The sequence below is a fragment of the Anolis sagrei genome, chromosome Y, assembly GCF_037176765.1.
Source record: "Anolis sagrei isolate rAnoSag1 chromosome Y, rAnoSag1.mat, whole genome shotgun sequence".
Classification (NCBI taxonomy): domain Eukaryota; kingdom Metazoa; phylum Chordata; class Lepidosauria; order Squamata; family Dactyloidae; genus Anolis; species Anolis sagrei.
The window spans coordinates 70,572,513-70,586,750 of record NC_090035.1 but is presented as its reverse complement, the minus strand read 5'-3'; the positions used below and the strand labels follow the sequence as shown (position 1 = coordinate 70,586,750).

The window sequence follows — 14,238 nt, the reverse complement described above, 5'->3', positions numbered from 1 at the left end:
TGCTTCTTGGCAGGGGGTTGGACTGGATGGCCCATGAGGTCTCTTCCAGCTCTATGAGTCTATTCTGGTTTAGTTTTCAATGGTCTGGTTTATTTGTTGTGTCAGAACAACCAGTCAAATTATATTACATTTCTAACAGAACAAAGCAAACAAGCAGATTACAAAATTTGTGAGTATGAGAGTTGATTAAATGTCCTTTGACCAGTATCTGGCCACTTGGAGTGCTTCTGGTGTTGCTGCAAGAAGGTCCTCCCTTGTGCATGTGGCAGGGCTCAGGGTGCATTGCAGCAGGTGGTCAGTGGTTTGCTCTTCTCCACACTCGCATGTCGAGGATTCCACTTTGTAGCCCCATTTCTGAAGGTTGGCTCTGCATCTCGTGGTGCCAGAGCACAGTCTGTTCAGTGCCTTCCAGGTCGCCCAGTCCTCTGTGTGCCCAGGAGGGAGTCTCTCGTTTGGTATCAGCCATTGGTTGAGGTTCTGGGTTTGAGCCTGCCACTTTTGGACTCTCGCTTGCTGAGGTGTTCCAGCGAGTGTCTCTGTAGATCTTAGAAAACTATTTCTAGATTTAAGTCGTTGATGTGCTGGCTGATACCCGAACAGGGGATGAGCTGGAGATGTCTCTGCCTTGGTCCTTTCACTATTGGCTGCTACTTCCCGGCGGATGTCAGGTGGTGCAATATTTATTTATTTATTTACAGTTCTTATATTCCGCCCTTCTCACCCCGCAGGGGACTCAGGGCGGATTACAGTAAACATATATATGGCAAACATTCAATGCCAGTTTGACAAACAACATTTAACACACAAATACACCGAGGCTATTTAACTTTTTTTTTTCTGGCCGCCAGGGGAGCTGCTGCTTTTCATCGTCCATCAATGACACCGATGAAGTTCTTCCGCATTCCACATTCCCCGGAATCTTTTTTCTTTATGGCCTCATAAATTAGTTAAATTTAGCCTCCCACACAAGGTGGTCCCTTATTTTCCTACTTGACAGATGCAACTGTCTTTCGGGTTGCAAAGGTCGACAACGGGCTACACAATGGCTGGACACCCACTCCAGCCCGGGCTGGCTTCGAACTCATGACCTTTTGGTCAGAGTGATCTTAATGCAGCTGACACTCAGCCAGCTGCGCCACAATCCCGGTGCTAAAGCAGTGGATGTGGCTAGACAGTGTAATTTTTCCAGTGGTGTAGGGCGCAGGCACCCCGTGATAATGCGGCATGTCTCATTAAGAGCCACATCCACTGCTTTAGTGTGGTGAGATGTGTTCCACACTGGGCATGCATACTCAGCAGCAGAGTAGCATAGCGCAAGGGCAGATGTCTTCACTGTATTTGGTTGTGATCCCCAGGTTGTGCCAGTCAGCTTTCGTATGATATTGTTTCTAGCACCCACTTTTTGCTTGATGTTCAGGCAGTGCTTCTTGTAGGTCAGAGCACGGTCCAGAGTGACTCCCAGGTATTTGGGTGCGCTGCAATGCTCCAGTGGGATTCCTTCCCAGGTGATCTTCAGAGCTCGGGATGCTTGTCTGTTCTTGAGATGAAAGGCACATGTCTGTGTTTTAGATGGGTTGGGGATCAGCTGGTTTTCCCTGTAATAGGTCTGGTGAAAGCATTGGAATATGATTCTGGAGACCAAGTTTTAAATCACTTGGTAAATAAAGAACAACACTAAAAAAAAAAAAAAAACAGGGGAATTCCAGACAAGAATAAATCTGGGCCAACTAACATTCCCCCCTGGCATCAATCAGCCAGGCTTTGAAGCTACAAGGCCATTAAATGATAATCAAGGTGGCCAATTGCAATATTCACACTTGCTTTAAACAGGCAAGGGTTCTGAGTTGCTGTATGGCCATGTTCTGGAAGCATTCTCTCCTGACGTTTCGCCCATATCTATGGCAAGCATCATCAGAGGTTGTGAGGTCTGTTGGAAACTAGGCAAGTGAGGTTTATAAATCTGTGGATTGTCCAGGGTGGAAAAAAAGAACTCTTGTCTGATTGAGGCAAGTGTGAATGTTGCAATGGGCCACCTTGATTAGTATTGAATGGCTAATCTTTGAAGCTGCATCCTGGACATTTTATTTATTTATTTATTTATTAGCAGTATTTATATTCCGCCCTTCTCACCCCGCAGGGGGCTCAGGGTGGATTACAATGTACATATACATGGCAAACATTCAATACCATAGACACACAACATATATAGACAGACGCACAGACCCTATTTAATATTCCAGCTTGTTTCATGAGAGTATTCTGGCCACCAGGGGAGCTGTCGCTTCACCATTTGTGACACTGATGAAGTACTTCCTCATTCTTTGCATACTTGCTGGAGATTTTTATGGCTTGTAAATTAGTCTCCCCGCATAAGTGGTACCTAAATTTCCTACTTGACAGATGCAACTGTCTTTTGGGCTGCAAAGGTTGACAGCAAGCTACACAAATTGGTCGGAAGCTCACCCTGACCCAGGTTGGCTTCAAACTCATGAGGGTTTGGTCAGTAGTGATCTTAATGCAGCTGATTCCCAGTGAGCTGCTCCACAGTCCTGTTGCTATAAATTCTACAGATATATAAACCTCACTTGCCCAGGGTTGTTGTAGGTTTTTTCGGGCCATATGGCCATGTTCTAGAAGCATTCTCTCTTGACATTTCGCCTGCATCTATGGTAAGCATCCTCAGAGGTAGTGAGGTCTGTTGGAACTAGGAAAATGGGTTTATATATCTGTGGAAAGACCAGGGTGGGACAAAGGACTCTTGTCTGCTGGAGCTAGGTGTGAATGTTTCATCTGACCACCTTGATTAGCATTTGATAGCCTGACAGTGCCTGAAGCAATCTTTTGTTGAGTGGTTATTAGATGTCCTTGTTTGTTTCCTCTCTGTTGTTTTGCTGTTGTAATTTTTGAGTTTTTTAAATACTGGTAGCCATATTTTGTTCATCTTCATGGTTTCCACAGATATATAAACCAATTTTCCTAGTTCCAACAGACCTCACTACCTCTGAGGATGCAGGCAAAACGTCAGGAGAGAATGCCTCTAGAACATGGCCACATAGCCCAAAAAAACGTACAACAACCCAGTGATTCCAGCCATGAAAGCCTTCGACAATACACTCACTTGCCCAGTTTCCAACAAACTTCACAACCTCAGAGGATGGCTGCCATAGATGTGGGCAAAACGTCAGGAGAGAATGCTTCTGGAACATGACCATACAGCCCAGAAAACTCACAGCAACCCAGTTTTAAATCACTGTATGGCAATGCAAAGCTACTGGGTGATCTTAGGCAATTTACACTCCCTCGGCCTCAGAGAATGGCAAATGAGCAAATCTTGTAAGAAAACCCATGATAGATTCATTTAAGGATTGACATAAGTCAGAAATTACTTGCAGCAGGTGCACAACAACTCTGTTGGATTGTGACTCATGGTTACTAAAAAAAAGGCCGCTATTATACCTCACACAGGTAGAAATCAAGTAAGTGCTTTAGAAATTGCATGGCTTATGCAAAATAATAATTGTTGCTTAGCATTTTTGTAGAAGCAGGGAGGTATTTGCCTCATTCGGTTGCCAGAAGCAATACTACGTTAAATGTGCAGCTATTTAAAAAGCTCCCCAAATTGCCTTTTAAGCATTGTGATGGTGGCGGGGATGAAGAAGAAAAAAATAAGGGTTATCTTCCTATTCTGCAGCAAAGCAAGCAAGCAAAAGTAATCGATCAGCGACTGGGCAGAGTCCTCAAATATAATGCAAAGAAGCCTCTCCGTATTTTGTTTTCTTTTTTCGTCGTGCTGTTCAGAATGGGTCTTGCAGTGTCTCGTTTTGCCTGGCGATGGCTCTGCAGTAGAGGCGGTGTTTGTGTGTGTTCGGGTTTACTTTCCAGGTTGATCCTTGTCAACACACACATGCACACACCGTACCCTTGGAGTTTCTGCCTCTTGGCCCTTTGTGGCTTCACAAAACAGAGCTAAAGTGCCAATCATTCCGCCTTAGCAGATGTCAAAGGGTTTCGGGAGAGTGTGCGCAACTCCAGCGCTTGGCTGCACATGGAATCATGCCCCATTTAATCGGTCTGGTTAGCGCTTTGCAGCTGGGGCTTAAACTGAGCCAGCGCTGAAAGCTACGCATGAGTCCAGGGAGATGGGAAATAATAGCAGAGAAGTAGAGAGCCTCTCAGTACCTTTGGGCACCTAGCAAGTAACAGCAGCCTTCCATCCCAAGAGATCTGGGACTTAGGAACGGGAACTCCGCCTTCCGCTACACATAACATACATACCACCATCTGGCTTTAGCCCAGATACCTTATGATGAACCGTGCTGCCTGTTTTATCATTAGCTGCATGGCTGTGCTATTCTGACACGGCATTATTGAGTCTCTGTTCTTTGAGCCTGTAGCATCGGCTGGATCTACGCTACTGTTTCTCAACCTTCCTAATGCCGCAACCCCTTAATACAGTTCCTTATGTTGGTGGTGGCCCCCAACCATTAAATTATTGGGTTGTTGTAGGTTTTTTCAGGCTAAATAGTCATGGCCTAGAGGCATTCTCTCCTGACGTTTCGCCTGCATCTATGGCAAGCATCCTCAGAGGTAGTGAGGTCTGTTGGAACTAGGAAAATGGGTTTATATATCTGTGGAATGACCCTGGTGGGACAAAGGACTCTTGTCTGCTGGAGCTAGGTGTGAATGTTTCAACTGACCACCTTGATTAGCATATAATGGCCTGACAGTGCCTGGAGCAAACCTTTGTTGAGAGGTGATTAGATGTCCTTGTTCATTTCCTCTCTGTTGTGCTGTTGTAATTTTAGAGTTTTTTAAATATTAAATTAAATTATTTTTAATTTAATATTAAAAACATTAAATTATTTTAATGCTATTTCATAATTGTAATTTTGCTACTGTTATGAATTGTAATGTAAATATCTGATATGCTGAATGTATTTTCATTCACTAGACCAAATTTGGCACAAATACCCGATACGCCCAAATTTGAATACTGGTAGGGTTGGGGAAGATTGATTTTACCATTTGGGAGTTGTAGTTGCTGGGATTTATAGTTCACCTACAATCAAAGAGCATTCTGAACTTCACCAGTGATAGAATTGAACCAAACTTAGCACACAGTACCAACAGAAAATACTAGCAGGATCTCTGGGGATTGACCTTAGGTTTTGGAGTTGTAGTTCACCTATATCTAGAGAGCACTGTGGACTTAAACAATGATGGATCTGGACCAAACTTGACATGAATACTCAATATGCCCAAATGTGAACACCGGTCGAGTTTAGGGAAAATAGACCTTGAGATTTGGGAGTTGTAGTTGCTGGGATTTATAGTTCACCTACAATCAAAGAGCATTCTGAACCCCACCAATGATAGAATTGAACCAAACTTGGCACACAGAACTCCCATGACCAACAGAAAATACTAGCAGGATCTGGTGGGCATTGACCTCGAGTTTTGGAGATGTAGTTCACCTACATCAAGAGTACCTTGTGGACTCAAACAATAATGGATCTGGACCAAACTTGGCACAAATACTCAATATGTCCAAATGTGAACACCGGTGGAGTTTGATATTTGGGAGTTGTTGCTGCTGGGATTCATAGTTCATCTACAATCAAAGAACATTCTGAACCCCACCAATGATGGAATTGAACCAAACTTGGCACACAAAACTCCCAAGACTAACAGAAAATACTAGCAGGATCTGGTGGGCATTGACCTTGATTTTTGGAGTTGTAGTTCACCTCCATCCAGAGAGCACTGTGGACTCAAACAATGATGGATCTGGATCAAACTTGGCACGAATACTCAATATGCCCAAATGTGAACACCGGTGGAGTTTGGGGAAAATAGACTTTGACATTTGAGAGTTGTAGTTGCTGGGATTTATAGTTCACCTACAATCAAAGAACATTCTGAGCCCCACCAATGATAGGGAACCTTGGACTACAGAGTCATAGGATGCATCTACACCAGGCATGGGCAGACTTGGGTCCTCCAGGGGTTTTGGACTTCAACTCCCACAATTCCTAACAGCCTCAGACCCCTTACTTAAGTGGCTGAGGGGGAAAGGAGGGGGCCTGAGGCTGTTAGCAATTGTGGGGGTTGAAGTCCAAAGCACCTGGAAGACCCAAGTTTGTCCATGCCTAACCTACACTATTGAATGAAGACATCCTGTCACTCATTTAACTGTAATTTTTTTCATGTCAGGAGCAACATGAGAAACTGCAATGTCCCAATGCTGTAGAATCTTGGGAGCTATAGTATAGTGAGCCATCACCACTCATTTGCAGAGAAGGCTAAGGACTTTGTAAAACTACAGCTCCCGGGTTCATTGAGCTGTGGCCGTGAAACTGGATTAATTTTACAATGTAGATACTTTTGCTGGCTCTCACAAAACATTTCCTTCTTGTTTCACAACACCAGCAGTCAACTCTTTTTGGAACTGTCTTTCAGGAAACCACGTTGGCACATGCCAAGGTGCCCACAACGGTGGAAGCGGCGGAGAAGGCCATCAAAAAGCACAGGGACTTCATGACAACCATGGAGCTCAACTTGCAGAAGACCACAACGGCCTTAAATGCCGGGAAGAGCCTGATCCGACAGGGTAACATCTACAGCGAGCAGGTGAAGGAGAAGATGGAAGCTCTGCAGGCAAAGTAAGGAGACTGAGCCTTCCTTTCATGCACCGAGATCCAAAATTGGTCGCAAAAGAGCATAGTAGGCAATGCCTTCCATCACATATCATCACGGGCCATACTTTCACCCATTAAGGGTCACCTATTCAGCATTTATTTATTTGTTTATTTATTTATTTACTGTATTTGTATACTGCCCTTCTCAGCTCTCAGGCGACTCAGGGCATTAGAGATTTCCATAAACCTGGAACAATCTGTGGTCACATCATTGAATTGCATTGTGCATTAAATATAGTCCCTAGTTCAGCGTTTCTCAACTTGGGGTCGGGACCCTTGGGGGGGGGGGCGTTGTGAGAGGGTTTCAGAGGGATCACCAAAGACCATCAGTAAACACATATTTCTGATGGTCTTAGGAACCCCTTTGGCAGAGAAAGCTGACGATCTCCCCGCCTGTCATTCTCTTCCTTTTTGGAAACAGATGAGTAATCCTCCCACCAAAAACCCTCCTCCACTGAGATTGGCCAAACTCTCAGAAGTCCTCTCGGCCAAGGGGAGGGCTGTTTCTGGGACTCTCAAACAGGAAGAGGAGAGCAGGCATGCTCGGCGCATGGCAGCGTGGTGCGCATGTGTGGATGCGCACCACGTACAAGGCGGGAGGGAGGCTTGTGCCAGTGAGTCCCTTCAAGGCAGGGGGGTTCTGTGTGTGAAGTTTGATTCAATTCTATCATTGATGGGGTTCAGAATTCACTTTGATTGTAGGTGAACTATAAATCCCAGCAACGACGACTCTCAAATGTCAAGGTCTATTTTCTCCAAACTCCTCATTTGGGCATATTGAGTATTCGTACCAAGTTTGAGTCCACTTGACAGTGCTCTCTGGATGTAGGTGAACTACAACTCCAAAACTCAAGGTCAATGCCCACAAAACCCTTCCATTATTTTATCTTGGTCATGAAAGTTCTGTGTGCCAAATTTGGTTCAATTCCATCGTTGGTAGAGTTCAGAATGCTCTCTTGCTGAACTATAAATCTCAGCAAGTATAACTCCCAAATGACAAAATCAACACACACACACCCAACCCTACCAATGTTTAAATTCGGCCGTATTGGGTATTGTACCAAATTTGGTCCAGTGAATGGAAATACATCGTGTAGATCAGATATTTCCATTATGATTCACAACAGTAGCAAAATTACAGTTATGAAGTAGCAACGAAAATAATGTTATGCTTTGCAAAATAGCAGGCCTGCTCATTGTATACACTTCTAATATTGGAGTGCAACTCCCAGAATTTGCTCATGGGTGAGGATTTCTCGGAGTTGCAACAACCAAAGGGCCACGCAATTCCCATCACAGATGCTCATGAGAATGAGCCATGCAAAACATGTTCAACCGAAGCTAAACTTTGCCTAACCTAAGTAGCGATTGGCTTCGGTGCTACTGCTTGACAGATTGCACACAAACTAAGGAGAAGGTAGATGCTACAAGTAAACAAGAAAAGCAAGGAAGAGCAAGGAAGAGACAGCTGAAGTGTCATGAGACTCCTTCCTGGATTCAACCCACAGCATATCTTCAGGAATACGCCCTAAATTGATTTGAAAATGCTTTTACTATCTGCCCGGTTTTCTTTGCTGTGTTTTGTTCATTACTAGCTTGGGTACCAAGCATTGTCTGGGTTATTTGGGAAAGTCAGTTTTTAATTGTAGAAAATGCATAAGGTTGTGGCTGAACTACAACTCCCATCATGCCAAGTTAACCCCAAGAAACTCCATCAGTACTTAAAGTTTGTTACGTTGGGCAAGTTTGCTTTAGATCAGTGGTTCTCAACCTGGAGTCCCCAGATGTTTGTGGCCTGCAACTCCCAGAAATCCCAGCCAGTTGACGAGCTGTTAAGATTTCTGAGAGTTGAAGGTAAAAAACATCTGGGGACCCCAGTTGAGAACCACTGCTCTAGATGCCTCGTTGCTGGGGTTCAGCATGCTCTCTGGCTGTAGGGTAAACTACAACTCCCACTATGATGAGTCAGTCTCCTCAAACCCCTCCAGTAGGTTGAGTTAGTCATGGGGGTTCTGTGTGCCAAGTTTGGTCCAGGCACATCATCAGTGGAGGTCACTGTTTCTCTGGTTGTGGGTGAACTACAACTCCCAGAAAGGAAGGTTAGTTTTCCCCAAACTCCTCCAGTAATCAAATTTTGGCATATCAGTATGTGTGCCAAGTTTGGTCCAGATCCATCAGTGTTTGGGCTCATAATGCTGTCTAGATGTGGGTGAACTACAACTCCCCCAAATCAACGTGAATTTTCCCCAAAGACCTTCAGTACTTTTTTTTACAGGTCATAGGGGCTCTGCATGCCATGTTTGGTCCAATTCCATCTTTGGTGGAGTTTAGAGTGCTCATTGATTGTAGGTGAACTATAAATCACAGTACATACAACTCCAAAATGTCCAGGCCAATCCCACTCAAAACCCATCAGTATTCAAATTTGGGCATATCAGGTTATGCATGCCAAGTTTGGTCCAGATTCATCATTGTTTGGGTTCATAGTGCGCTCTGGATATAGGTGAACTACAACTCCTATAAATCCACCCAAAGACCTCCAGTATTTTTGTTGGTCATGGGGGTTCTGTGTGCCAAGTTAGTTCCAGGTCCATCATTTGTGGAGTTCAGAATGCTTTTAGATTGCAGGTGAACTATACATCCCAGGACCTACAACTCCTATTAATCATGGTGAATTCTCCCCAAACCTCTCTAGTATGTTCAGTTGCTGATCATTTCCTCAGCTTGTTGTGTGCCATAGAAAAGAATAGAAAAGGGTTAAGAGAGGGACAGTGGGTGAGGTCATGCAAATTCCACACCAATGGAGAGAGTCAGAAGCACTGGGATGTCTGTGGTGGAGGAAAAACAGAAAATCTAGGATGAAATTGTCCCCGTATGAAAGCCTTTCCTTGGGTGGGGTGCAGGATTGTGTTGGTGGAGGACGTTGGCAGGGCTCTTGTTCATGGCGTTCACTATAATTCGCATCGTAAATGGAGGGAAGGAGATTGGTGTCTCCTGAGTAGTGGGAGTTATAGATATTTGTGGAAGTGGGAGCTTGCCTGTGGAAGTGGAGACCCCAACCACACACACATACATATTTTCACTTTTATTATGTGTATAGATAGATGGGGCAGCAACTACCACCTCCACCATAAACAGCTGGGCAGAAACAGCATTTGCCCTTGCTTGCCCTGATGCCAGGTGCCATCCTACTATGACGAAAAATGAATCTGGAAAGCTGAGAACCACTTTGTGTGTGTCCTCAGGAGGAGCAATGAGAATGATATAGTCTTTCAGATGTTATTGAATTTCCAGCATCCTTCAACATTGGCTGCGGTGGCAGCTGGTGGCTCTCGTCTTGTGGGCGGCTGAATCCATTCCTGTTCTGCACTGGCTTTAAAGGCGCTATCCGTGGTGCTGAAGCTATTTAGGAGTGGCATTCAGCACATGGGAGAGCTTCTCTTTAGCCTGGATGAAACTCCAGATTCACCATTCTTCCCGCCATGGGAGCCAATAGCTATTATTATAGATTGAATAGACTTGCTCTCTGGGAAACCACACTCTGATCATCCTAACCAAACTAAATCTCATACCCCTTCAGGTTTGCTGACAGCCCCTTACCCTGACAAGTTGGTCTCTTACTTTTTTTTAGGAGTGAAAGAAATGTGCACCGGGCCCAAGCCTGGATGCAGCACCTCTGCGACCACTTGGAGCTGCAGCGCTTTTTGCAGAACTGCCATGAGGTAGGTTGCAACTTCCACTGCCAATGGGAATTGGGGAGGATTGTTGTAGGTTTTTCGGGCTATATAGCCATGTTCTAGAGCAGTGGTTCTCAACCTATGGGTCCCTAGGTGTTTTTGCCTACAACTCCCAGAAATCCCAGCCAGTTTACCAGCTGTTAGGATTTCTGGGAGTTGAAGGCCAAAACATCTGGGGACCCACAGGTTGAGAACCACTATTCTAGAGGCATAATCTCCTGACATTTCGCCTGCAGCTATGGCAAGCATCCTCAGAGGTAGTGAGGTCTGGTGTAACTAGGAAAATGGGTTTATATATCTGTGGAATGACCAGGGTGGGACAAAGAACTATTGTCTTCTGGAGCTAGGTGTGAATGTTTCAACTGACCACCTTGATTAACATTTGATGGCCTGGCAGTTGTTTGGTGTGGCTTGTTGGTGCCTGGGGCAATATTTGGTTGAGAGGCAATTAGATGTCCCTGATTGTTTCCCCTCTGTTGTTTTGCTGTTGTAATTTTAGAGGTTTTTAATACTGGTAGTCAGATTTTGTTCATTTTCATGGTTTCCTCCTTTCTGTTGAAATTGTCCACATACTTGTGGATTTCAGTGGCTTCTCTGTGTAGTATGACATGGTGGTTGAGAGTGGTCCAGCATTTCTGTGTTCTCAAATAATATGCTGTGCCCAGGTTGGTTCATCAGGTGCTCTGCTATGGCTGACTTCTCTGGTTGTAGTTGTCTGCAGTGCCTTTCATGTTCCTTGATTCAGAGGGGAAACAATCAAGGACATCTAATCACCTCTCAACAAAAGATTGCCCCAGGCACCAACAAGCCACACCAAACAACTGCCAGGCCATCAAATGCTAATCAAGGTGGTCAGTTGAAACATTCACAACTAGCTCCAGCAGACAAGAGTTCTTTGCCCCACCCTGATCATTCCACAGATATATAAACCCTTTCCCCTAGTTCCAACAGACCTCACTACCTCTGAGGATGCTTGCCATAGATGCAGGCGAAACGTCAGGAGAGAATGCCTCTAGAACATGGCCATATAGCCCGAAAAAACCTACAACAACCCAGTGATTCTGGCTATGAAAGCCTTTGACAATAAATTGGGGAGGAATTTATCAGCACTTTGGCTATCTGTCTTCTAAAATACATAGACTAACTGGGACATATTGGTAGCAGGGGATTAAGGTACAGTACAGTCTCGCTTATCCGACCTTTGCTCATCCAACGTTCTGTATTATCCAACGCAGTCTGCCTCCTGCCCGTATCCGCAGCTGTTTCAATACATTGCGATGTTTTGGTGCTAAATTCGTAAATAGAATAATTACTACATAACGTTACCATGTATTGAAATGCTTTTTCCTGTCAATTTGTTGTAAAACATGGTGTTTTGGTGCTTAATTTGTAAAATCATAACATATTTTGATGTTTAATGGGCTTTTCCTTAATCTCTCCTTATTATCTGTCATTTTTACTTATCCAACGTTCTCCTGGCCCATTTATGTTGGATAAGAGAGACTCTACTGTATGTTCAGATGGGACTTATACAAACATGCCTTACTGTTTATGCTGCTTATATTGCTGTTTTATTATATTGTTGTTAAATTGTATATTCATGTTTTGATGTGGGCGCCATGGGTGCCAATTTGTTAGCCGTCTTGAGTCCCTCTGCGGAGGTTGAGATAGGACAGGATATAAAAGCCCTAAATAAATAAAATAAATTATTATTATTATTATTATTATTATTATTATTATTTTACTGACAGAAAAACACAGTATGACACAGTAAACAAGATATATATGCAGGATTTTGTATCACAAATTCACAAGTCGAACACTTCCCAAGCGTTCAGGACTGTGTGATATTATTATTATTATGATGATGATGATTATTATTATTATTTGAAACACAACAAGATTAGCACACAGCAAACAAGATCATTCTGCTGGCTGTTGTACTGGATGACACACCGGACACTTCCCAAGTGTCTAGGATTGTGTGATGTATCGGTGAATAATGCACGCAGATCTGAGTATGGTGGCCTTTTAATTTTGTCAGTGCTGATTGTGTTTAAGTGCAGGCCAATGTCTGGATGATCGGCACCCAGTGTGCTGATCATCACTGGGACCACCTTTACTAGCTTGTGCCAGAGTTATCATCATCATCATCATTATTAGAAACACAACAATGCACAGCAAACAAGATCATTATGCTAGCTATTGTATTGTGTCCTAAGTGTCTAGAACTGTGTGATGTATAGGTGAATAATGAGTGCAGATCTGAGTAGGGTGGCCTTTTGCAGCTGACAGATGGTAATTTTGTCAGTGCCAATTGTGTTTAAGTGCAGGCCAAGGTCTTTAGGCACTGCACCCAGTGTGCTGATCATCACTGGGACCACCTTTACTGGCTTGTGCCAGTCATTATTATTATTATTATTATTATTATTATTATTATTATTATTATTTGAAACACAACATGGTTAATACACAGCAAACAAGATCATTATGCTGGCTATTGTATCGTGTCCTAAGTATCTAGAACTATGTGATGTATTGGTGAATAATGAGTGCAGATCTGAGTAGGGTGGCCTTTTGCAGCTCACAGATGGTAATTTTGTCTGTGCCGATTGTGTAAGTGCAGGCCAAGGTCTTTAGGCACTGCACCCAGTGTGCCGATGACCACTGGGACCACCTTTACTGGCTTGTTTCAGACTCTTTTGTATTATTATTTGAAACACAATAAGATTAGTACACAGCAAATAAGATCACTATGCTGGCTGTTGTATTGGATCACACGCCGGACACTTCCGAAGCATCTAGGACTGTGTGATGTATCAGTGAATAATGAGTGCAGATCCGAGTAAGGTGGCCTTTTGCAGTTGACAGATGGTAATTTTGTCAATGCTGATTGTTTTTAAGTGCAGGCCAAGGTCTTTAGGCACTGTATCCAGAGTGCCGATCACCACTGGGATCACCTTTACTAGCTTGTGCCAGAGTCTTAGTAGTTATTATCATTATCATTATTATTATTGCATGAGGAACAAGCATGCAACTCCTCTTCGTAATCTACAGTAACATAATCCAGGGACAGCTCCACTGCTCAGCCCTGCTGAATGAATACATCTGATTTGACTTAGAGGTATTTGTGAATGTCGGAAGAAGGATGAAGGACCCAAGGGGCCTCGGTCCTGTGGACATCAAAAAGATGCCCTCCTCCCATGCCACTCTCGGGAATGAATGCAGCTTCCTTTCCTCCAGTGATTCTCCTTGAATTTGCATTTTTGGCCCCACCCAGGAAGACATTTTCCATTTCTCCTTAATTAGGGTAGCATGTATATTTCCAAGCTGTTCCTCGGTTATGCTAATGAACCCTTTGCTGGGCGTATATGTGCCAGTTCTTTCTCCCCCACACATCCCACAGTTTTTCTAGCACATCCACCTTCCTGTTTTATGGTGCATGTGGATTGCAATGGTCCCAGTAAGCCCCATTTGGGACCGGAATATGGCTCGATGCCCCTGCATTGCAAAGAAAGGGGGCTCCTGCAAACATGATGAGGGGCACTCTTGGCTTTAAGGGGATGGTAGGCAGCCAAGAGAGGCCTGGATAGGGCACAATATGAGAATTATCTGAGCAGCTAGAGTTGGGGATGCAAAAAAGACAGTTGTTATGGGCCCCAGTGTCTATAATGGGGTACTACTTTAATTCTGCCCACTGAAAAGGGGAACAACATTGGGTGCAAGTTGCATCCCTATATTTTCCATTCTAACCTATCCTTGCTAGTGTTCCCTCTGTTCCAGGCATGGGCAAACTTCGGCCC

General features: G+C 44.0%; 1 protein-coding gene across 1 annotated transcript in view; it reads left to right on the top strand.

The window, feature by feature from the left end:
* Positions 1–14,238, top strand: part of LOC132780136 (spectrin beta chain, non-erythrocytic 4) — a 101,704-nt gene that overhangs the window by 35,974 nt on the left and 51,492 nt on the right. Inside the window, exons 18-19 of the mRNA XM_067461474.1 lie at positions 6,460–6,662; positions 10,330–10,420. Of these exons, the coding sequence (XP_067317575.1) occupies positions 6,460–6,662; positions 10,330–10,420 (294 nt within the window). The remainder of the gene's footprint in view (positions 1–6,459; positions 6,663–10,329; positions 10,421–14,238) is intronic.